Source organism: Cebus imitator, unplaced genomic scaffold (assembly GCF_001604975.1).
Source record: "Cebus imitator isolate Cc_AM_T3 unplaced genomic scaffold, Cebus_imitator-1.0 Scaffold573, whole genome shotgun sequence".
Classification (NCBI taxonomy): domain Eukaryota; kingdom Metazoa; phylum Chordata; class Mammalia; order Primates; family Cebidae; genus Cebus; species Cebus imitator.
The window spans coordinates 187,607-212,794 of NW_016107888.1; the positions used below are offsets into that span (position 1 = coordinate 187,607).

Below are 25,188 nucleotides of genomic sequence, written 5' to 3' on the forward strand. Positions count from 1 at the left end.
TCTCTATTAAAAATATAAAAAAATTAGCTGGGCATGGTGGTGCACACCTGTAGTTCCAGTTACTTGGGAGGGAGGCTGAGGCAGAAAAATCGCTTGCACTCCGGAGTTGCAGTGAGCTGAGCTCGTGCCACTGCACTCCAGCCTGGGCGACAGAGCAAGACTCTGTCTCAGAAAAGAAAAGAAAAGAAAAGAAAAGAAAAGAAAAGAAAAGAAAAGAAAAGTACTGCTTTCCTGGAGCACAGGAAATGTGTGAATGTATGAGTGTGAGAGTGTATATGTGTGGTGTGTGCGTGAGATGTGTGAGTGTTTATGTGTGCGTATGCACGTGTGAGAAACTAATTGCATGAGTGAAGGGTGTATTAATGGTGTGTTTGTGAGGGGGAAGTGTGTGAGTGAATGTGTGAGATGTTTGTATGTGCATGAGTGGGTATATTTGTGAGTGTATGTGTGGTGTGAGCTGTGTGTATGTACAAGTGGTTATGACTGTTTGTGAGTGTGAGGTGTATGAGTAGGTGTCGGCATATGTATGGGTTATGTACGAGATGTGTATATACATACGATGGGTGTGTGTGTGTACTTGTGCATGGGTGTGATTGTATGTGTACATATGTGTGATGTGTGAGATGTGTGTAAGTGGATATGAGTGTGTGTGTGAGTGTATGAGAACTACCCTAAAACAGAGCCCAGAAACTTTCTTCTCCCTTTGGAGTTGGGATTTGGTACTTTCTGGGGGCCTGTGTGGGCACACGTGTGCAGTGTGTGGTATGGAAAGGTGCGGGGACTCATCTCTCTGGCGCGAGTACCTGGCAAACACCTGCTGCTGTTCCTCCAGTGGGCAGCCTTTATGTGTTTTTATAATGCACATCCCTTGATTGCTGCAGATTTATGCAAAGAAAATGGGTTCTGGTAACGGGCCGACCCTTTTAGCTGTTGCTCATTTGGGTGGATCTCAGGCCCTCTATTTGTTTCTGAAGGGTTTGCTGGAATTCTCTCTGAAATGTGCCAAGCTTCCTGCCTAGGAGAAGACATTTATTTAATTTGGATGATTTAATTCTCTCATTTAGAGGGAACAAAACACACATTGTGCATTACAGGGGCCTGAAGGAGAGAGTGGGGAAGACAGAGGGATGCAGAAGGTTGAAATCTGGTGATTTCAGCGGGAGCTGGGAGAGGACTTCTCTCCAAGGGAACACATTTCACACTTGGGCCTACTTATGGTGGCCCAAAGAGTAAGGGCCTGTCTTTGGGACTTTTCTGTGAAAAACAACTGGTCTCGTTGGCCAGATTTGAGAAAGAACGTTCCCTCCTTCCACCTTGTGTCACCCAGTTTTGTCACCCAGCTTGGCCCTCCTGGAGACCAGGCTTCCCCCAGTCCCAGCCTCCAGCAGCAAAGCCTGCCCACTGCGATCTCCTGGCCTACCTCTGCGGGCTCCTCTCGCTCCCTCCCTTGAACTTGACTGTTCTGGTTCCAAGAAAATGCCACACCTCTGCATGTTTCTCTCTACTGCTTGGAACGTCCTCCTTCACTGTTTTTTGTTTTTGTTTTTGTTTTTGTTTTCTGAGACGGAGTCTCACTCTGTTGCTAGGCTGGAGTGCAGTGGCACAATCTCAACTCATTGCAACCTCCACCTCCCAGGTTCAAGTGATTCTCCTGCCTCAGCCTCCTGAGTAGTGGGGATTACAGGTGCCCACCGCCACACCTGGCTAATTTTTGTATTTTTAGTAGAGATAGGGTTTTGCCATGTTGGCCAAGCTGGTCTTGAACTCCTGATCTCAAGCAGTCCGCCCACCTCAGCCTCCCAAAGTGCTGGGATTACAGGTGTGAGACACCACCCCGAGCCTTCCTTCACTCTTGGTCTACTTGGTGAACCCTTATTTGTCCTTGTTATGTCCTCAGCTCAGACTTTGTTTTTAATGATGTGCTTTTCCATTTCCTCTCCCTTGCAAATATCTTTTTCTTTCTTTTTTTTTTTGAGACAGAGTCTTGCTCTGCCACCCAGGTTGGAGTGCAGTGGCACCATCTCAGCCCATTGCAGCCTCCGCCTCCCGGGTTCAAGTGATTCTTGTGACTCAGTCACCCAAATAGCTGGAATTATAGGTATATGCCACCATGCCCAGCTAATTTTTGTATTTTTAGCAGAGACAGGATTTTGCCATGTTGGCCAGGCTGGTTTCAAACTCCTGGCCTCAAGTGATCCACCTGCCTCAATCTAAGTGCTGGGACTACAGGCATGAGTCACTGTGCCCGGCCATCTCTTGCAAATATCTTGACTGTGGTGCTCACCACACTGAGCTGTAATTCTTTGCACATGTGTTTTTCTCCCACATTCAGCCATGAATTTCTCTTGGGTGGAGACTGTGTCTTATTCATCTCTGAATCACCAGATCCTAGCGTAGCCCTTTCCTCACTGGAGATACTGGACTAGAAGCTTGCTGAACAAGTGAATGAGCACACGATCAGGAGAATGGACAGGATGAACTGCATAGGTCTCAAATGCAGACACACAGACACGTACACAGTTCCTCACCGTCCCATCTCTCCCGTGCCTAAGTCATTACACAAATATTCACCCCTGCAAATGCATACTTCTCACCCCTATGGCGGCTGAATTGAATTCTAGCAATTAATTCTTGTTCTGCACATAGTTGGCATTTTGCTTTCAGAAGGGCTCTGGTAGCTGTAGCTGTCCTTTCATTAATTAATTTATTTTTATTTCTTATTTTATTATTATGTATGTATATATTTTGAGACAGAGTTTTGCTCTTGTCACCCCAGCTGGAGTGCAATGGTGCGATCTTGGCTCACGGCAACCTCTGCCTCCCAGGTTCAATCGATTCTCCTGCCTGAGCCTTCCGAGTAGCTGGGATTACAGGTGCCCACCACCATGCCCGGCTAATTTTTGTATTTTTAGTAGAGACAGGATTTTGCCGTGTTAGCCGGCTGGTCTCGAACTCCTGACCTCAGGTCATCTGCCTGCCTCGGCCTCCCAAAGTGCTGGGGTTATAGGCGTGGCCCACTGCATGCGGCCTTATTTTTTATACATTTTTCTGAGACAGAGTCTTTCTCTATTGCCCAGGCTGGAGTGCAGTGGTGCGATCTCGGCTCACTGCAACCTCTGCCTCCCAGGTTTAAACAATTCTGGTGCCTCAGCCTTCTGAATAGCTGAGACTAGAGGCATGCACCACCACGTACAGCTTATTTATTTATTTAAGATCGAGTTTTGATCTTGTTGTCCAGGCTGGAATGCAATGGCACAATGTTGGCTCACTGCTACCTCTGCCTCCTAGGCTCAAGCGATTCTCCTGCCTCAGCCTCCCACATAGCTGGGATTACAGGTGCCTGCCACCACACCCAGCTAATTTTTGTATTTTTAGTAGAGACGGGGTTTTACCATGTTGGCGGGGCTATTATCAGACTCCTGACCGCAGGTGATCTACTCACCTCAGCCTCCCAAAGTGTTGGGATTACAGACATTAGCCGCTGCACCTGGCCTAATTTTTGTATTTTTAGTAAAGATGGAGTTTCACCTTGTTGGCCAGGCTGGTCTCAAACTCTTGACCTCAAGTGATCCACCTGCCTCGGCCTCCCAAAGTAAACCACCATGTCTGGCCTAGCTGTCCTTTTAGACAAAGTTTACCTGAGCTTGAGCAGCACAGGATGAGGGAGAAAAGTGGGACTGGAAGGGCATTCCAATGTTGAACCAAGACCAAGTTGGAGTCTTGGAGCTTTGGGATCCTGGTTGGAAATGGGCTACTCTGAATGTGATAATGGACTGGGGTGGGAGGGCCTGCAGTGACTCAGAGTAGGGAAGGATCAAAGGCTCCCTGGACAGATGCCATCTCTATATAGAGGAGTGTTCCTGCAGACAACCGGCCACTCCTCTGCTGAACCCTCTTAGGCTCTAGCGAGACCAAATACAAGTACCTGGCACATTGAATGCATGAATGAATGAATGAATGAATGAATGAGTGTATGAATGCTGTTTGACCTTGAGCATGCTATTTTGGACTCACTTTTTCTCATCTGTAAGTTGCCGGGGTTGAACTAGACACCTCTAGGGTTTCCACTGCCACTTCTTCTCCCATCCCCTCTTTGTCAATTCGTGCACTGTACATGCATCAGTAATCATACACTTACATCAAATATGAATTTTGTTGGCCGGGAGTGGTGGTTCATGCCTGTAATCCCAGCACTTTGGGAGGCTGAGGTGGGCAGATCACTTGAGGTCAGGAGTTCGAGACCAGCCTGGCTGACATGGTGAAACCCGTCTCTACTAAAAATCAAAATACAAAAATTAGCTGGGTGTGGTGGTGGCACATGCCTGTAATCTCAGCTACTCTGGAGGCTGAGGCAAGAGAATGGCTTGACCCTGGGAGGTGGAGGTTGCAGTCAGCCAAGATTGTACCACTGCACTTCAGCCTGAGCAGCAAAGTGAGACTCTATCTCAGAAAAAAAAAAAAAAAAAGAATTTTGCCTAATTATTCTTGGGAGCCCCTTGAGCTCTCAGTAGAGGAGGATGGAGACTCTGGAATCAAACAACCCTCTGTTTAAAGTTTTGAGTTTGCCATTAGCTAACTATGTGATTTAGGATGTGTTTCTTCTCTTTGCTTCTGGTTTGTCATCCACGAAGTAGGAATAATAATCATTCTGTTATTATCACTCAGAGTTACAAGCATCAAGTGAGAGAATCTGTTCAAAAGAGCTTTGAAACCTGCTAATGTCACTAAGGTGTTATTTATGATTATCCCACATAGTAGGTGCTCAGGAAAGGCTCATTAAATGAATGGGTGACTTCCTGGACTTGCTTCTATTTTTACTCCAGCTCTGTGAACATAAATTCTTTAGAGTTTTTTTTTTTTTAATGGACTTTACCCTAACACTGCAGAAACCTTGAGGCAATACAGCCAGACGTTCCCCATCACTTCATAAAGCTCACCACCTAAGTGCTCCAACTTTGTCCCTTTCATAAGTCAACAGGGTGGGTGGGGGCTGGGAGGGGAAACAAAGGAGTTGTTAGCAGGTAGGAGCAAGTCAGCCCATCTCTGTGCAAGTCACCACCAATAAAAGCTAATCAATGCAACCCCTTTTAAGTTGGTTGGATCAGTGACCCAGAAAATAGCTCCCCTGCAGAAAAGGAAATGATAGTCAATAAACTCAGACGTCAATGGGAAAAATCTATTAAAGAGAGTGAGATATCAGGAGACCTCTGGTGTTAACGGAGACCCTTTGGAATGGAGCCATGGATCCATAAGCAAGTTTTTAACCCTCTCGAGCCCCAGAGGCAAGGAGTAGCCTCTGCCTTACTCAGGTGGCAGCGGAGCCTGCAGCTTCTGCAGCTTTGCTGGGCCCCTGGGTCTCCCCACACCTTATTGAGGAGCACATGCTGTCTAATTTCTTTGTGCTACTTGCCTGTTCAAACTGGTGCTTCGGGGTGCGTGTGTTCCCTCTTAGGTGGTCAGCAGGTGGGGATGGCCTGAGGCTCTGTTTGCGGTGCTGCCTGGAGATGACACCTCTCTGGCCCATATAGAAATTAGCTGGAGGCCTCTGCCCCTGCTCCCGCCAAGTTATAACCGCTGCTGTGTCCCGGGTGTTGGGAGCTAGAGGTCAATGCCTTGCTCTTGACCAGGTCTCCTGACACCACACTGCCAGTTAGCGGGCGCCACTCCTCTAGCATTCACAAGGAAATGAAAGCTGTCCCCAAGAAACCGACTGAAGAGAAAGTAAATTGCATGGCACAATGGCATTCGCTTGGCCTGCACACTGCTTCAGTGACTCTTCCGGCTCACTGTCGTCAAGCAGGGCGGGGAACGAGGGACATTGTGGGCTGGTGGGTTTCAGCGTAAAGCTGTGTTAAACACAGAAAAACTTGGGAGCTCATCGGCAGGAGAGCAACTCTCGGGATGGCGTGTGCTGGTTCTGGGAATGCTGTACAGCCCGTGCCATGCCTGTCGTCACCAGCAGCGCCAGGTTGCATGTACTGCATCTGCGTCTGTGTCTGTGTGTGTAGCTGCTGAGTATGTCTCACAGAGCCAAGGTTGCTGCTAAAGAACGTCACCAACAGACAGTGACAATGTCTTCAGTAAAGGACATTTGGACATGCTGATGCATTGTGAATAAATGTGAAAATGTTAGAGTAAGTTTAAATGGGGGCATGTTTATTTGGAATTTTGGTGAGCTTGACAGGGCCTGGCTTGCACAGAGTGCTGCAGGGAGCAAGACTTGTGCCTTTCCTCCTTTCATTTGTTCTTGGACGACCCATTTGCTGGTGAACTCTCTGTCCAGTGACTGTATGTACCCTCTATTATGATTATTATTATTGCTATTGTTTAATCTTTCAGTTTTACAGTCTCTCTTTGGAAGCAGGGGAGTCCTAGGGCCATGTGTTTACACCATCTAGATCAGCAGACTGTAGGGGAGATATTGACAGTTTCCTAGTCTATTTGGGACAGCTCCAGGGCCCACAGGTGGGTGTCTATGCTTCAAGAAGCCACGAAGCTCATACGAACCAACTAAGATTAGCTTAGCCAAGATTAGTTGATCACAGTTACATATCCCCAGACTGGAGGTAAAGGGCATCCTCACAGCTCTCTCCTTCCTTCTTTCCTGCTGCCGCCCGTGTTGCTTACGGGATGTCCGCTGTTGCGGGGATGGAAGTGGTTAAATGCAGTGGGGATTGTGAAAGATGTTCTAATATGTTTGTGGGGGTTGCTTATAAGCAACTTTATGAATATGTAATTTTTGGAGCTGGACCGGTCGTGTTCCTATTACATAGGAACACATCAGGAGAATCACTTTTCCTAAGAGTGTGAGAACCAGCTGGGTCTCTATCTTCATTCACTCCCTCAGATTGGTTATGGACTGTGGGAGGTTGGGGGAGGTTTAGTGGTAAAAGAGTAAATTGACAAATATGCCCCAGACACAGGAGTCGAGTTTCTAGTTCCTCTGAGTCATGGGTTCATGCCTTCTTTAGGGCCTGGTGGTTTTTCTTTGGCATTTCAGGGAGCATTCAGAAAGCACTGACGTGCCCCAAGTCAGCATGGTGGGCCCAGAGGCTAGAGTGAGGCTTCCTCCACTCCCATCCCAGGAGTAGGGCAGGGGTGTTCCTTAAACACTTCACTCCCTCATCCCCTTCAACTCAGTGACCCCCTCAACTGCAGAGGCCTGTGAAGACAGAGTCGGATGTAGCTGAGGATAATGAATTACTCATTCCTGGGGAGGCAGCCTGAGCTCTGGAGTTAGGCAAGCTTTCTTGGAGTTTCGCGGTGATCTCATTCTAGGTGCATGAAATTGGGCAAGCCGCTTTACCTCTCTGAGCCTCAGTCTCCTCATCTGTAAAATGAGGGCCAAGAGCAGTATCTCTCTCACAGAGTTGTTTTTAGGATCCAACAACATATTTATTGTGGTCACTGGCACAAAAAAGGAGCTTGGAAGTGGTAGTTTTGTTTTGTTTTGTTTTTGAGACAGAGTCTTGCTCTGTTGCCCATGCTGGAGTGCAATGGTGCCATCTCGGCTCACTGCAGCTTCCACCTCCCAGGTTCAAGCCATTCTCCTGCCTCAGCCTCCTGAGTAGATGGGATTACAGGCACTTGCCACCATGCCCGACTAATTTTTTTATTTTTGGTAGAAACTGGGTTTCACCATATTGGTTAGGCTGGTCTCGAACTCCTGACCTCACGATTCTCCCTCCTTGGCCTCTCAAAGTGCGTGAGCCGCCGTGCTGGCTCAGAAATGGTAATTCTTTTACTCTTCCGAGATAGGATCTTGTTTGCAAAAACGAGCGTCCTATGTTACAAGCCGTGAGCATGGGATTTTTTTGAAACAGAGCCACTCTGCTGATAGGAATGCGTGTCCATTGAGGGGTGCCGCGTCCAGAGGTCTGTCGGGAGTTGTGTGCTGCTGCCACAAGGTGGCAGTGTTGACAAACAAACCACATCCTTCACTGCTACGAGGCCCGGATGGGAAGAATTTTACCTCCAGTTTAAATTCTTTTTAGAATGGGAATACTTAGAGATCGCTTAATTCCATGACTACACACCTTGGGAATGGAGGCTCAGAGAGAGGAAGAGCTTTGGCCAAGATCACAGAATGAGCTGGTGGCAGAGCTGTGCTCCTTATCTGGGACTCCTGATGGTTTATTGATGAAACGTGCATTTGCCATACTGTTCTGCCCTTGGCTTCACATCCTGGGCTTGGGGTGGGGGGCCGGGGGCTCAGAGCCCTTGGTTCAGTCTTTGGATCTCTGTTTTCAAGCGCAGCCAATGGGACCCAAAAAGGTTTACATGATTCCCTGAGATAAACTGTGGGATCCTGGCTGGGCGCGGTGGCGCGCCTGTAATCCCAGCACTTTGGGAGGCCAAGGCAGGAAGATCATGAGGTCAGGAGATTGCTACCATCCTGGCTAACATGGTGAAACCCCGTCTCTACTAAAAATACAAAAAATTAGCTGGGCCTGGTGGCGTGACTGTAGTCCCAACTCCTCTGGAGGCTGAGGCAGAAGAATTGCTTGAACCAGGAAGGCAGAGGTTTCAGTGAGCCAAGATCGCACCACTGCACTCCAGCCTGGACGACAGAGTGAGACTCTGTCTCAAAAACAAAACAAAACAAAACAAAACAATGGGGTTCCAGAGTCCCCAAGATCTTGGCTCTATATCCAATATCCACACCTCACTTACAGTTTATCAGTGTTCTAGTGACAGAAGCAATGTGAAACCCATGATCTTCCTTCCACCACCCCCCTCCCCAGCAATAGCTTGGTATTCCCTTAAGTCCAGGGTGAATGGGTGGGGTGGGTTGGGGTTGGCTGGTTTGTCCGCTCAGTCTCGGGATTGGGAGGGCCCTGTCTGGCTGTGTTTGTTAAGCAGGTGCAGTCTGAGGTGCACTTGGCCTCTGCTACACGTTAGGAACTAGGTGAGTGCTGATGAATGCCCTGACTCTCGGTGAGTAACCGGAGAAGGTTACACCCAAATCCCAGCTGAGGACGCTGAGGCTCAGAGGGGTGAGTAGCTCACCCAGGACTTCCCGGCTCTGAGCCCCTGCTCTCCAGGAGCTGGCCCGATAGGGTGAGGAGGGAGATGGCACACCTTTGTGATCCACGTCCTCAGGCCAGCTTCTCTGTCCTGCCACAGAAAGTCCCCTATGAATAGAACCTTCTTCGCACAAATTCCTCCCCTCCTGCCACTTCACCCCCGCCCCACTGCAGCTTCCCACGAGTTCCTTTCCAGAGCAGTCACTTGCTGAATGGGTTGCTAGTGGAAATGTGGTTTTCAAATTTGGGAAATCTCCATTAAGTCCTTTTATTTAAGGAGGATGTCATTATCTCGCCTCCCTGAGGACTATTACGGTTGTATTAGGCAAGGCCGCAGACTTCCTAGGTACTGTCTGGGGTCTGATTCCTGGGCAGGAAAATGCAAGACAGGAAGAAGGGGAGGGGGGTCAGAGAGAGAACAGAGGCCGGGGAGGGGGAGGGGAAGGAAGAAAGGAGGAGAGAGAATGAAAGAGACTGTGGGAGGGAGGGAGGAAGCGACAAAGGGAGAGGCAGAGAGCCCCCCACCCCCCAGGCAGAGGAGAGAGGGTAGAGGAGACCCTCTGCCATGGACCACCCAATAGCCTAGAGGGTTTACGATGAAACTGGACTCGAGCTGCCGGAACTGGCTTCTTTCTTTCATTACAGACAGGGGCTCCTGGGAAGTTCTTCATGCCCTCCAGGTCCCAGCCCACCTTGGGGCCTCCACGAGGGCTGGGAGGGAGGAAGAGGATGCCAGGGAGGGCGGTTCTGGAAACTGGATCTGGGCTCAGTTGGCCCAGAAGGGTGTTGGCTTTCCTGACCACTCTGATGAATGGAAGGTTTTCCCATTCTCTGCTCCCCCCTCCAGAAGGTGAGCTCCAGAAAAGCAGACCTTCTCTCTGTTCTGTGTTCCCTCCGCTCCCAGCCACTAGAACGGTGCCAGACACATAGTAGGTGTTCCATAAGTGTTTGTGGTGTGAATAATAAATCACAGAAGTGGAAACAATTCCATGGCTTCCCCATCCTCTCCCTTGCTGCATTCACAGCCAAGTCTTCTCATGGATGGACCTTCTCTCAGTTCTCAGCAAAGGCTGGTGACCTTTTGCACACACACACACACACCCTGGGCAGGGTTTAGGGAGGGTCAGGAACCGCATGGCGAGCAGCTGATACTGGCTTGGCCAAATGAGAAAGGGAAAAATATATGCCCCTCCTGGGACCTTCTTGTTAGGGGGTTACCATCTGCGGGCTGTCTGCTGGAACTGCTTTAGGCTCTGGGCGGGAGGACTGATCCTCTGTGACAAACATCCTGGCTGGGAAATCCCCCGTCTGAGGGGCCCTAGGGCCTGGGCGGCCTCCTTCCATGCCATCCTGCCCTCTTCAGACCTTCCCCTGGCTCCTGGGCCTGAGGGCAGGACCCCTCTCTCTGCCTCTGAGGGGCCCCTCTTGAGAGCTAGCCCAGTGCCCCTGGGGTGTCCCCTCCCTTGGAGCTCCTGTGCTGAAGTGATTAATGAGGCAGGGACAAAGCCTTTCTTCCCAGCTGTGTCAACACGCCCCTGCCCCCATGGCCGATAGCTGCAGGTATGGGGAAGCAGCCCCCCACCCCCACCCCATTGCCCTAGGCAATTGCCTCTTCCAGGCCTGTTTGCCCCTTACCTGGGCTCTCTTCAGGGCCCCGGCCTCCCACTGGGCCATGACGTCTGATGGTGGTGACGATGATGATGATTTTATGATGCTTACAGCACTTGGGGTTTGCTGAGAGCACGACTCTCCTTTTTCTCAGCTCCTCTTTCCAGCTGCCTGAGCCAGGGGATCGGGTATGGCTGTCTTTGGGTCACAGGGAGCAACTGGGCTACAGTTGCTGGTGCTGATACCACCTCCTCTGTGAAGCCTTCCCTGATCACCTCTGGCAGTCTTTGTGTCTGTCCCTCTTCTCCAGTCCTTTGTGTGTGAGGAGCTCATCTGTTCCCATCACTGCTTCCTTAAGGGAGGAGATTCTCTTTCTCTGGGTATGCATCTTTGCACCTCACCCTTCTTTCCCCACACTTCCATTCTCAAGACAGCCTAGCACGGTGCTTGGCGCGTGCTCTGTGCTATGATACATACTGATTGAATGAGCCAATGACCTGTGGATCTGGAATGATCTGGAATTCCACGGTGTATTTCTGTATTGTCTGTGGTTCTGCAGACGGATTGCTTTGTGTTGGATCTGGCTCAGATCTGCCCAGGACCACACACCCTGCCTCTGGCCCCAGGTGGTCTTCGTGGGCTTCCTAGTGATTGCTGCCCAAGAAACCCTGTTGGGGAGGACGGTGACCTTGTGCCTCTGGGGGTTGGTGAGGGTGCGGTGGGGATTCAGAAAGCCAGAAGCAACCACATGCTTTGTTTCTTTTATTTTTTTAAAATGAACTTTACATTTTAGAATAATGTTAGACTTACAGAAAGGCTGCAATGATAGCACTAGTTCTCAAATATCCTTTACCCAGTTTCCCCTCATGGTAACATATCATGAAACTCTGGTGCTTTTCTCAAAACTGAGAAATTAACATCGGTACATTACTAGTAATTAACTCCAGTCTTCCTTTGGATTCCACAGTTTTTCCATTACTATCTTCTTTCTGTTCCAGGATCTAATCCTGGATACAGCATTGTATTTAGCCTGAATGATTTTGAAGATGGTGTTTGATTTAATATGCATGCAAGTGTTGCTTTCTTCCTTATAACCTACCCGAGTTGTTTTTATGTAAGAATAAAGGTTCTCCCTGCCAAACATTTCCGTACAATATTGCCACCACGTTTCTTTCTTGTGGCTTTTTAGACTGTCCTGCATACTGCCACGTGCCCTGTGGAGGGTGAAGCACCATTTTGAGAGGGCAGTCTCAGGCCGGGCACTGTGGCTCACGCCTGGAATCCCAGCACTTTGGGAGGCTGAGGTGGGCGGATCATTTGAGATCAGGAGTTTGAAACCAGCCTGGCCAACATGGTGAAACCCCATCTCTACTAAAAAAATACAAAATTAGTCGGGCATGGTGGCAGTCGCCTATAATCCCAGAGGCCAAGGCTGGAGAATTGTTCGAACCTGGGAAGCAGAGGTTGTGGTGAGCCGAGATCGCGCCACTGTACTCCAGTCCGGGCAACAGAGCAAGACTCCATCTGAAAGAAAGGAAGGAAGGGAGAAGGAAAGAAGGAAAGAGGAAGGGAAAGGGGAGGGGAGGAGAAGGGAGGGGAGGGAAGGGTAGGGAAGGGAAAACAATAGCCTCTGGACATCTTTTGTATCCATAGCAGTAAAATCTCTGACTATAGGTCTGATTTGAGCAAGAAGCAGGGATCATTGGCCACTGTAGGGCTGGGAAGAGCAGAGGCGCAGTGGGAAAGGGTGTGTGTCTGGGGAAGATTTGAAGGTAGGAGGTTCTCCAGGTAGCAGCCTGGGGTGCCCTGGGAGGCAGAGACGTGGTATTTGAGTTGTGAGTGGGATAAATGTCCTGGGGTCCCCTGGTTCATTGGTCCCAGTCTTTTCTCTTCCTGTTTGCTTCTGCATCTTTCCATGCCTGTATCTCTTGGCTGCATCACAGTTGGTCCTGCTTTTGCTTGCATTCCTGGTAAACTGGAATAATTGGAGGTAAATTTTCAATTAAAATGTTACCGGATGTTCTGTTAATAACAGTGGTGAACATTCTGCCTCACTTTAAGCTTCCTGTGGAGCTGGGTCTTTGGAGTCCAGAAGGGCTGGAGGAGAAAGAAGCCAGAATGCAGGAGAGGTGATGGGTCAGCTAAGGTCCCTGCTCTTCGGCCTCCTCCACAGACTGGCTCCCCTTGTGGTTTGCACGTCTCTGAACAGTGTCTGCTGATGTCTTCCACACACACTGGCCTCTAATTCTCCCTCTCTCTGTTGTCTAGGCTGGTCTTGAACTCCTGGGCTCAAGAAATCCTCCTGTCTTACCCTCCCAAAAGTGTTGAGGTACAGGCATGAGCCACTGCCCCTGGCTCTGGTTTCTGATTCTCTTTGACTCAAAAGGTTGACAGGCTGGTTGGGCTATGGGAGGATGTGGGAGGCAGAGCACTTGGCATTTGGTTTTGGAATTCTTTCTATTTTTGGAAAGCTAGCCAGTGACATCTGGGAGAGCCCAGCTGAAGGCTGGACAGGGAGAGGGGCTGAAGACCTTTCCACTGTGCTGGGAACAGGACACCCTGCTAGGTGGGCCTGTGGTCAGAGATCCAGGACACCCCCTCAGCCTTCCACCCAAGATCTTTTCCCTGACACTTATTGGAGGCGGCGGCCTCCTAAAAGCCAGCAGGCAGTCAGAAAACCAGGAGGGAACTGCGCACAGGCATCTCCTGAGTGCTCGGGAAAGGAGGCGCCTCCTTTGATCTGTGGGTGGAGAGCACCATGATGTGTGTAGTGGGGACAAGGGGCATTCACCACCATCTCCTTCCGAGTTCCCTGCTACAGATTCTCTTCCTGGTCTTCATGTAATAATCTCAAACGTCTATAGGAGGTGGTCACTGCTATAAGAACCCTTGAATAGTGGTTCAAAACCTTGTCATTTCCCACCCCTAGTTGTTCCCCTAATTCAGACCCTATCATCAGGCAATTGGCTTAGAAAGGAACACAGATTTATTGTGCCAGACATGCTTTGGGGTACCGCCTGCTCATTCCAGCCTCTGTAGGAGGGGCAGGCTGAACAGTGGTAGTGTCCTGAGTCCCTGGGTCTCTGCTCACTGCCCCCGGTGATTGGAGCAGAGGTGGGCAGTTTACCTAAAGACAGTCAACTATAGCCTGGCTAGTGACCCAAAGCCCTGCCCTGAACCAGGAGCTGGGTCAGTCACATTCCTACCTCAACTGGGAAACAGAAGTTGGACCCAGTAGCAACTGGGATAGTAGTTGAAAGAGATTCTGAGAGGTTAAGGATGGAAAGTCAAAGACTTATGTGAGACAAAGTGACAAGGGAAGTAACAAAACAGAGTGGAGGAAGCTGTTGGCAGAGAGAGGAGAACAAGGGGACAGATGTCCAGAGAGAAGCAGAGTGACCACGAACCAGGGGCCTACCACTGTCACCGTTCTCGGTTCCCATTTCCATTCTGTTTCTAGACTGCTAGCCACCTAACATCCTTGCCACAAACTCCCCTTTTCCTTGAGGTGACTTAAGTGGACCTCTGTTCCTTGTAGATAAATGAGCCAGACCAGAATATAGATCTGTCTTGCCCCCTCCTGAGAGCCTTGTTCCCACCTTCCAGCATCCTTCAGAACTTCAGAATTCTAGAACTTTGAGTTGGAACAAGGAGTGTGTTTCCCATGCATAATTGGTACCATGCTTCTGGTGGATTATGGGTGAAATGGGTTCTGAGGGTCTGACTGGGGAACCTAAGCACCATGAGGGAAAATGAGTCTTGAATTTTGACTGAGGCGCTCTGTGGTTGGGGTCTGAACATGGCGCTCCTGTGCTGCCCAGTTGGGATCTCACTTCTGTTTCCATTGCTTCTCGAATCTAAACTGCTCCTCATGTCTCTCTCACTTTCTAAAGCCTGCTCACTTTCTCACGACCTCTGGCCTGTGAGACAGATGCTACCACCTCCTTCCTCTTTCCCCAGAACGTACTGAAGGAGCCGTCCACACTCACTGCCTCTGCTTCCTCACCTCCCATGGATTCCTCAACTCTCATTCCACCCTTCCACGGAAACAATCTGTGGTTTAATGAGGTGCAGACTGGTCAATTTTGAAATTGTTCTGGGTAAAGGCATCAATGGCCAACTTGTCTTCAAACTACGGCTTGGTTCTTGTCCTCATGCTCTTCCCACTCCACTGTGTGGAACTCTTTCTCCTCTTTTAGTTTATCAGCTCTCCTGGTCTCCTGGATGTCACTCTTTCCTGCTCCTCCTCCCAGATCTCCCTTGCTGCCCTCTGGCCTCCCTTATTTTTTCCACTCCACTGCTGGCTTCTCACCTTCAGTTGTCTTCTCCCTCTAAACTCACCCAGGCTCATATACCCTCTGCTCACACAGCAGTATCTCCAGCCTAAACTTTTCCCTGAGCCCTGTGCATATCATATCTCATCTGGTCATTTTATCAGAACAATCTTCCAAGCACCTCTGAGTCAACAGATCCACAGATGGGCATATCCTCTGCTCCCCAACTTGCGCCTCCTCCTGTATTTCCCTATTTGTGTTAACCACTATGTTCCCTGTTACCACTATGTACTATTGTCCAAATCAGAAAACTGGAAATCAAGCTAGACTCCTTTCACTTCCTCACCTTCCACATACAGTTACCCAGTAAGTTATATAGCTTCTTTATTTTATTTTATTTATTTTTGTATAGCTTCTTACCAGAAATCTCACTAAACTTCATCCCTGCTCTCTGGTCCCACCAGCAGTGCCTTGGTTCAGGCCTTTATCATTCCTCCCTGGATTAATGCAAAATATTCCAACTGAGTTTGTTTCAATCCTTCTGCCAGTATTCTCTTTCAAAAAATGGATCAAAACATTCCATCTTCTGCCTATAAGCTTCCAGAATCTCCAAACAGAATAAAAATCCCCCCCCACCTTTTTTTTTTTAAGATGGAGTTTTGCTTTTGTTGCCCAGGCTGGAGTGCAGTGGCGTGATCTCAGCTCACTGTAACCTCCACCCCACTAGGTTCAAGTGATTCTCCTGCCTCAGCCTCCCGAGTAGCTGGGATTATAGGCATGCATTGCTACCATGCCCGGCTAATTTTTTGTCTTTTTAGTAGAGACGGGATTCTCCGTGTTGGTCAGGCTGGTCTGAAACTACTGACTTCAGGTGATCTGCCCGCCTCAGCCTTCCAAAATGCTGAGATTACAGGCATGAGGCACCATGCCTGACCAAAATTCCATTTTTTATTTTAGCATTCAGGGCCTTTCATAGTCTATGCTGAGTTTATTTCATCTGCCACCACAGCCCATCACCTACTTTTCAAAATTTTTAATTTTTAGAAACAAGGTCTCAGTATGATGCCTAGGCTAGTTTTGAAATCCTGGCCTCAAGAAATCCTCCTACCTCAGCATCTCAAAGTGCTGGGATTACAGGCGTGAGCTGCCAGGCCTGGACCCAACACCTACTTTTCCTGTATGCTTTGCTCAGCCTCCTGGCCTGTAATCACAATGCCTTCTTTCACACTCCGCCTTAGCACATACAGGTCTTTGCCTGAAAAGTGCTAGTCCCTCTGTCTGGCACAATTCTGCTTGTGCCCTACCCTGCAAAATCCCTCCCCACTATCAGCTAAATAGTGGTCCTCTCTAAATTTCCACCTCCCTTTATCTTCAAAGAGCACACATAGCTTCGTATTGCGGTTACTTTTCTTTATCCATCTCACCATACTAGGCTGTAAATATCTTGAGGCCAAGGATCATGTCTGACTTAACCGACGCTGGCAATGTCTGGCGTGTATAGTCAGCAGATGCCTATTACTGAAGGGGTGAACGAATGAACAAATGAATGAGTGATTTTGGCTTCTGGGCCTACCTCTTTCTAAGCTGTGAGTATAAGCTGTGATCAGTAGGGGTTGGGAATACATCTCACACCTTCTTTGTCAACATTTTCCCAGGACGGGGCCTGGCACATGGTATGGTCTCAGTGCTGGTACATCAGATGTGCAAAAGGTCCTGGGTTCAGGCCAACGTAGATTTCTTTTGCACGAAGAGCAGCAAATAAACCGTCCTCTCTCCCTGTTTTGGATAAGACGGATGAGCCTAGAAAACTTAAACAGGCTGGGTGAGGTGGCTTACGCCTATAATCCCAACACTGGGAGGCCGAGGTGGGTGGATCACCTGAAGTCAGGAGTTTGAGACCATCCCTGCCAACATGGTAAAACCCCGTCTCTACTAAAAATACAAAAATTAGCCAGGTGCGATGGCGGGTAAAGTAATTCCAGGTACTGGGAGGCTGAGGCAGGAGAATCACTTGAACCCAGGAGACGGAGGTTGCAGTGAGCCAAGATTGAGCCACTGCACTCCAGCCTGGGTGACAAGAGCGAAACTCTGTCTCAAAAAAAACGCAGGAAGGAAGGAAGGGAGGGAGGGAGGGAGAGAGGAAAGGAGGGAAACAAAGAAAGAAACAGAGAGAGAAAGATTGAATAACTCTTCCCAGGTGTGTGAAGGCATCAGATATTCTAAGGAATGGGGACATTAGGGGTTGCTGACCAACCTGGACCCCTCAGCACACATGGAGTGATTGTGATCCCGTGCAAAATTCACGTGGGCACAGTGTTCTCTGCAGGCTGTAGGTCTCTTCACTGGGGCTTGTATTCCAGGAAGGGGCCCTCTCTGGCAGGCCCAGATTTAGGGGGAGGGGAGTGAGGCACTCACCACAGGCCCAAAATGTAAGGGGCACCAAAAAGCTCAGTAATCAAGATAAAGAAAATTGAATGCATTTTTTCGGTTTTTTCTTTCAGACGGTCTTGCTTTCTGCCTCAGGCTGGAATGCAGTGGCACAATTACGGCTCACTGCAGCCTGGAACTCCTGGGCTCAAGTGATCCTCCTGCCTCAGCCTCCTGAGTAGCTGGAACTATAGGCATGTGCCACCACACCCAACTAATTTATTTTTTGTAGAGACAGAGTCTTGCTATGTTGCTGAGGTTGGTCTTGAACTCCTGGTCTCAAAAAATTTTCCTGCCTCAGCCTCCCAAAGTACTGGAATTACAGACGTGAGCCACTGTGTCTGGCCTAATGCAATATTTTCATTGTCAGTAAACTACAGCCTGTGAGCTGGCTGCCGGTTTTTTAAAACAAGGTTTTACTGGAACCAAGACTGAGATTAGCGGGAGGTAGATGAGACAGGGTATTGAGGGAAGGGCTGGATCTTGCGTTTATTTGAAATTTTAACATTTTGTTCATCATGAATTTGCACATTATTTTTGACTTTTAAAAATTGCATTAAAGTATTCTCTATCTTGGGTGGGGCACAGTGCCTCATGCCTGTAATCCCAGCATTTTGGGAGGCTGAGGTGGGTGGATCACCTGAGGTCAGGAGTTTGAGAACAGTCTGGCCAACATGGTGAAATCTCATCCCTACTAAAAATACAAAAATTAGCCAGGCATGGTGGTGGTTCATGCCTGTAGTTCCAGCTACTAGGGAGGCCAAGGTGGGAGAATCGCCTGAACTTGGAGGGCAGAGCTGAGATGACACCATTGTACTCCAGCCTGGGGGTCAGAGTGAAATTCCGTCTCAAAAAGAAAAAAATATTATTGTATTAGTCAGTTTTCATGCTGCTGATAAAGACATACCCGTGACTGGGCAATTTACAAAAGAAAGAGGTTTAAGGGAGGATTCATAGTTCCATGTGGCTGGGGAAGCCTCACAATCATGGCAGAAGGTAAGGAGGAGGAAGTCACATCTTTTTTTTTTTTTCTTTTCCAAGCCAAACTGTATCCAGCTGTATTAAAGATACTTTCCATAAACAATCATGGTATTTTAGGCAGGACATGGGCAGACAATTGTTAACAGCATACAACAACTTTCTTTTTTTTTTTTTTGAGACAGTCTCATTTTGTCGCCAGGTACTAGGCTGGAGTGCAGTGGCACAATCTCGCCTCACTGCAACCTCTGCCTCCCAGGTTCAAGCAGTTCTCCTGCCTCTGCCTCCCAAGTAGCTGGGACTACAGGTGCATGCCGCCACGCCCAGCTAATTTTTGTATTTTTAGTAGAGATGGGGTTTCACCATGTTGGCCAGGATGGTCTCGATCTCTTGACCTTGTGATCTGCCCACCTCGGCCTCCCAAAATGCTGAGATTACAGGCTTGAGCCACCGCGCCCGGCCCTACAACAACTTTCAAACTCCCTTCTTCGATGGACCACCAAAAATCAGAAAGCCACTATAAAACCCAATGAAGTCTTCATCTGATGCTCCGAACAGGGAAAGTTTAGAGTGAGGGTTGACATTTCACATTTAGCATGTTGTTTAACAGCTTTTCACAAGCCGACCCTGCCTTTCAGGAAGTGAAATGAAAATGGCAGAATTCATCTGAAGATCCACAATCTAGAAATGGAACCACTGCTCTTTTGACAGGTGCCATCTCAGTGGCATCACTGGCAATTTCAGATTGCCTGACATACTGGTAACCAATGACTGGGGGTCAGGTCCCAACAGGTGTCTGGGCTTAAGGGAGTTAAGTCTATGCTGAAAGACGGAAAGGGAGAAGAGGACAGAAAAATGAATTTGTTTTTCTATGCCACAAGGCTTTTGTGTGCCAAGGGGTCCATGTGTGTCAAAGGCAGGGAATCCCTCCTCCTGGAAGCCAAGAGGAAGTCTTTCAAAACTAGAAGGGAAAGGTGTTTTCCCCACATCAATCCAGCTTTGGAGACATTCTGTTAATGATATATGCCCCTTCCCCCAAAACAACAATGAAGTGTTCTGTGTGCTAACAACATAGCTTAAAAAAAAAAAAGTAAAACAAAATTCTGCATTTTTATAAGACCTGATAAAAAATAGTGTTTCAAACTGTACAGTCAACAGAAGTACACAGTTATCAAAAATGCCCACACTTCACTTGGCATCTCCAGCACCTTCGGCTTTCTGTGCCTGGTCTGTTTTGGCATCTCCATTTTCTGCAAGGTTATTCCCTTCCTTGCCAGCATCAGCTTTTCCCTTTTTCCCTTTGGGTACCTTCTTTCCCTTGTTTGCAGCGGCCTTTTTAGGCTTGGGCTCTGGCTTTGGAGGAGCGGGTTTATCAGACAACCTCGCGGATCTTCTCTGTGGTTTGTCCTTCACCTTGGCCTTATCTCCTTTAGCATCCCCTTCAGCCTTTCTCTTGGGCATGGTGGCGATGGCGGCGGGACGTAGGCGCTGGGCGCGGGATGCAGCGGCGCGTGGGCTTTTGTTGGTCTGGGGGTCGTTCTCGCCTCTTCTTCTTCACACTGCTCCGCAAGTCGGGTCTTACATGGAGGGCAGCAGGCAAAGAGAGAGAGCTTGTGCAGGCAAACTCCTGTTTATTTTTATTTTTTTACCATCAGATCTCATGAGACTCATTCACTATCACAAGAACAGCATAGGAAAGACCTACTCCCATAATTCAGTCACCTCCCACTGGGTTCCTCCCATGACATGTGTGAATGCTGGGAGTTACAATTCAAGATGAGATTTGGGTGGGGACACAGCCAAACCATATCAGTTATCCATCTCGATTTCTGAGTTTGGGGGCACTCCCTTAAGTTGTATGCTGGAGGCAAATGCCTTACTGGTCTTTTAAGGCCCTACTCCAGTACCTTGGGTTCTAAGATGGGCAGTTGCTGGTAAAGGCTGGGCCCTGGGGTTTACTTCCCTGGGTCCCTGGCTGACTGCAGCCCCAAGTAGCCTGGGCAGAACAGCTGCAGGCCTGGACCCTTCCTGTCCTTCAGGGATTGTGGCATGTGGTTTGGTCTGGCTTCTTTAGGAAATTAGGTCTCCCTTTACCCACTCGTGTTTCCTTGTTGAACAGCTGTGATCAGCCAGCCACGAAAGATGAAAAAATTGGGCTTCTCACTCTGTTGCCCAGGCTGGGGTACAGTGGTGCACACGTGGCCCACCGCACCCTCGAACTCCCGGGCTCAAGGGATCCTCTCATCTGAGCCCCACCAAGTAGTTGGGATTACAGGTGCACACCACCACACTCGACTAATTTTTGTATTTTTTGTAGATAAGGGGTTTCACCATGTTGTCCAGGCTGGCCTCAAACTCCCGAGCTCAAGTTATCCGCCTTCCTTGGCCTCCCAAAGAGCTGCAATTACAAGCGCCGGCCTGGCTTCTAATGTCTTCTAAAGCCTGCCCTCCTCTGCAGCCCCACTGCCTGCTTGTCCGCCCCTGCTCTCTTCTGACTGGTCCTCCCGCCTCCAGCCCCACCCCCTTCCACACCAGCCTTCACATTGCCACCAGGGTCACCCAGACAAACATCTCCCCATGGTGTTTCCCTGCTCAACTCTTCGGTTTCCTCAGCATGAAGTCCCAATGCAAAGGTGGTCACACCAGTGCCCTGACCCGACAGACTTTCTCCTTGATTTTGGAGACAGAGTCTTGCTCCATTGCCCAGGCTGGAGTGCAGTGGCGCAATCTCAGCTCACTGCAACCTCGACCTCCCAGGTTCAAGCGATTCTCCTGCCTCAGTTTCCCAAGCAGCTGGGATTGCAGGCATGCACCACCACACCCAGCTAATTTTTGTTTTTTTAGTAGAGATGGTGTTTTGCCATATTGGCCAGGTTGGTCTTGAACTCGTGACTTAAGATAATACACCCGCCTCAGCCTTCCAGAGTGTTAGGATTACAGTTATGAGCCACCATGCCCAGCCTGGGTCCTCTTTTTGACTGCATCTTGACTTTGGGCTGTGTCTTTGGACAATTTAGTCCAGTTGTAGCCTGAATCCTGCCAGGCCCATTTAGCAAAAATCCCCTATCCTTCCTCTCTGATCCAATTCCTCATCTCCACCCTGATGCCGCATCTCTGGCCTGCCTTCAGCAGGAATCCCCTGGCCTGAAGGCTTCCGCTTAGTGATTTTCCATCCACTGAGCCCACCCTGCTCCTTGGCTATAAATCTCCACTAGTCCTTGCTGTCTTCAAAGTTCAGCCCAATCTGTTTTCCCCATTGCCAAACCCCAGTGTAGCACCCCCCTTAAATAAGGTCTTCCTTACTGTCTTTAAAAAGTGTTAAGAGTAATTTTTTCTTTAACACAACAAATTGCCTCCCTGAGTTTGGATCCTACTCAGGATCTTACACTGCAGTCACACCAGAATCCTCATGGTGTGCGGTGTGTGTCCCCTTTCTTTCCGGCTTCTCTGTCTTTGTACACACAGTTCTTGCCCTTGGATACCTTTTCTCCTCTCGTCTGCCTCTGAGCCAGCCCCCAGAGTCTTCTCTGTGCTTCGTGACTCCTCTCTGCTTAGCTATTACCCCGTTTGCTCCTCTGCACCGTAGTTAAACCTATTTGCAGGTCGACGTACCCCACCGAACTGAGAGCTCCTTGAAGGCAGGTCATGTCTATTTTGTATCCCCCCAAACCCATCCCCATTTCCCCCAGTACAGGGTCTGGCACAGAATTTTTCTATTTTTAGTAGAGATGGGGTTTCACTATGTTTCCCAGGCTGGTCTTGAACTCCTGAGTAAGTGAATAGGCACTGAGTAAATGAATGAGGGAATGAATGGATGGAAAGGACACCATGGGAGGGGAGGAAGAATACTATATTTTCCTTTTATTAAAAGATAGATTAACAAGAGAAAAGCATATTTATTTGTACAATAAGTTTACGTGACATGGGAGATGAAGATCCAAGGAAACAGGGAATACTGTGTATATTTTATGTTTAGGTTTGATGAGGAGCAGACACTTGTGTAGAAATATGATGGATGAGGCCAGGCACGGCGGCTCACACCTGTAATCCCAGCACTTTGGAAGGCCAAGGCAAGCAGATCAAGAGGTCAGGAGTTCAAGACCAGCTTGGCCAACACAGTGAAACTCCAGTTCTACTAAAAATAGAAAAATTAACCGGGCATGGTGGCACACGCCTGTAGTCCCAGCTACTCGGGAGGCTGAGGCAGTAGAATCACTTGAAACTGGCAGGCGGAGGTTGCAGTGAGCCGAGATTGCGCCACTGCACTCCAGCCTGGGTGACACAGCGAGACTTTGACTTAAAAAAAAAAAAAAAAAAAAAGAAATACAATGGAAGAAAGGGGGTATGATCTAATGGTGATCAACTCCGGGGAGCTTAGCAAGGCCTGCGCGTCTTCAGATTCTTCTCTGCATCTTCATTCCTTTCCTCTGGGTGTAGGGAGGACCCACTCTAGAGGAAGGGCAGAACATTCTTTTATGGTCTGCTTCAGGGGAGAATAGTGGCAGAAGGTCAGAGAGACCTTCCTCCTTCTGCTGTTTTTGCTGACGTGCTGTACTGTTGGGTGGCGTGTCCTGAACTCCGTCACCATCTTGTTTGCCCCTTTAGGATTTGCCGAAAGATTCTGGGCAGAATCCGAATCCCTGGCCCCATCTTAGAGCTTGTAGCATCTGGTTTGGAGGTGAGGGGTTCCTGGTGCCCCAGCACCAGTGGGGAGGTGAGAAGGCCACCTTGGGAGAGCTGGGCCATTCCAGGGGAGGAAATTAAAACTAAATTTCGTTAATTGGTTTTCATATTGAACTCTGCTTCTTGAGTGAGCTAAATGTCTGGTTAAACAAATAGTGATAAAGATAGAATCACTTTGCTATCATTTTTTGTGGTAAGGGAAAAGAGAAAAAAACAAAGATGTTGATTTAAGATATAGCCTAGGGCTGCGGGCTGGGGAAACCCGGCGAAGGCTCCTGTTGTTTGGGGTTGGAGGTCGCAGGAGCAGCGGCTGCCTGGGGATCAGGCTCAAGGTTCTGGAGTGATGGAAAAACCTGGCCTGACGCTTTTCCTCAGCGGACCCTTCACTCGCTAACAGGAGCCAGCTGAGCGAACATAAACAGAGGCGCTGTAACCCGCACAGATCCCAGCTTCCTCTGAAATTTCCAGGCCTCTTTTTTCCTGTCGGATTCCAGACAGATGAAATTTTCCTGGCCCCAGCCCGTTCCTGGCAGCATCTCCCCTCTGAATCATCATAAATCAGAGCTGGCGGGGAGCAGTGGGGTTTTCCTGATTGACAAGCTGCTGCCCTGGTAAAATGGGGCTCCGTTTCCTAGGCTAAAAATAGCTCTGGGGTGCTTGCCTGAGTTCTCCCCGTCGCAAGTCACTGCGGGTATCTGCTTTGTATTTTAAATACTCATATCTGTCTCTGATTATTATTTCATTGAGAAGGGCTGTGGACGTGCAGACGTGGGCCCTGGTGGTCGTAAGTGACACCATTGTTCACAGGATCATATGCGGGGGCCTGTGCATTCCTCAAAGCCTCCATCATCCAAGAAGCCCCCAATTAATTTCAATACAAACACCGGATTTGGCCTCCCCCGCGCCTTTGCAGCCATAACACATGAGGTCATGCCGCTTTGGTTAACCCGAAGAGTTGCAGGGTGAGATGGGGAGGCTTCTAGGCCCCGGGGGAGGCTGAGTATCTGTCCCTCTGGGTTTAGGGGAGGCTGTTTACTGCAGTGGGGTCTACGGCACACCTACACTCTTTTGCGTGCCTTCTCAGAGACTCTGAAATCTTTGATTCCCAATGCGTCTTCCCAGCCACTTTCCCCATCTCTAACCACTCGCCTGCCAATCAATGCACCACCCGCCCCTGTGGTTCTTTGCAAACTCCTTACCCTCCATGCTCTTGCACACACAGTTCATTCACCTGGGGCATCTTTTTGCCTCTTCATCAGGCTCCTTCTGGAAGATTCACCGCAGGAGTTTCTTCCTCCGGGAAGCCTTTCCTAATCACTCCATTCAGGGTTAACTGCCATTTTCTCAGCTGGGAGCAGTGGAGTGGCTCATGCCTGTAATCTCAGTACTTTGGAAGGCCAAGGCAGGTGGCTCATTTGAGCTCAAGGAGTTTGAGACCAGCCTGGCCAACATGGTGAAACCATGTCTCCACTAAAAATGCAAAATTAGTCAGGCATGGCGGTGCTTGCCTGTAATGCCAGCTACTCGGGAGGCTGAGGCAGGAGAATTGCTTGAACCCGGGAGGTGGAGGTTGCAGTGGGCCAAGATCACACCAATGTACTCCAACCTGGGTGACAGAGACTCCCAACTGAAAAGAAAAAAAAAATTAATTTAGTTTTAAAAAAGTACCAGGCCAAGTGCGGTGCCTCACGCCTATAATCCCAGCACTTTGGGAGTCCAAGGCGGGCAGATCACCTGAGGTCAGGAGTTCAAGACCAGCCTGATCAATATAATAAAACCCCATCTCTACTAAAAATACAAAATTAGCCAGGTGTGGTGGTGGGCACCTATAATCCCAGCTACTTGGGAGGCTGAGACAGAAGAATTGCTTGAACCTGAGTGGCAGAGGTTGCAGTGAGCTGAGATTGCGCCACTGCACTCCAGCCTGGGCAACAGAGCATAACTGTGTCTCAAAAAAAAAAGGACCGGCCAGGCATGATGGCTCACGCCTGTCATCCTAGCACTTTGGGAGGCCAAGGTGAGTGGATCACCTGAGATAAGAAGTTTAAAGCCAGCCTGGCCAACATGGTGAAACCCCGTCTCTACTAAAAATACAAAAAATTAGCCACGCATGATGGCAGGCACCTGTGATCTCAGCTATTCAAGAGGCTGAGGCAGGAGAATCGCTTGAACCTGGGAGGTGGAGGTTGCAG

The 25,188-nt window shown here is 49.0% G+C and overlaps 1 protein-coding gene and 1 pseudogene across 1 annotated transcript; both read right to left on the reverse strand.

The window, feature by feature from the left end:
• LOC108294279 overlaps nt 1–14,647 on the reverse strand; it is a 28,886-nt pseudogene extending 14,239 nt beyond the window's left edge.
• A 4,139-nt stretch (nt 14,648–18,786) lies between these two features.
• LOC108294329 (non-histone chromosomal protein HMG-17-like) lies at nt 18,787–19,882 on the reverse strand. The gene has a single exon (XM_037734121.1). It carries the CDS (start codon nt 19,772–19,774, stop codon nt 19,502–19,504), a length of 273 nt encoding a protein of 90 aa, XP_037590049.1. The 5' UTR covers nt 19,775–19,882; the 3' UTR covers nt 18,787–19,501.
• Between the last annotated feature and the right edge of the window lie 5,306 nt (nt 19,883–25,188).

Coding starts and splice junctions, on each gene's coding strand:
- LOC108294329 (XM_037734121.1), bottom strand. CDS start 19,774: ATGCCCAAGAGAAAGGCTGAAGGGGATGCTAAAGGAGATAAGGCCAAG.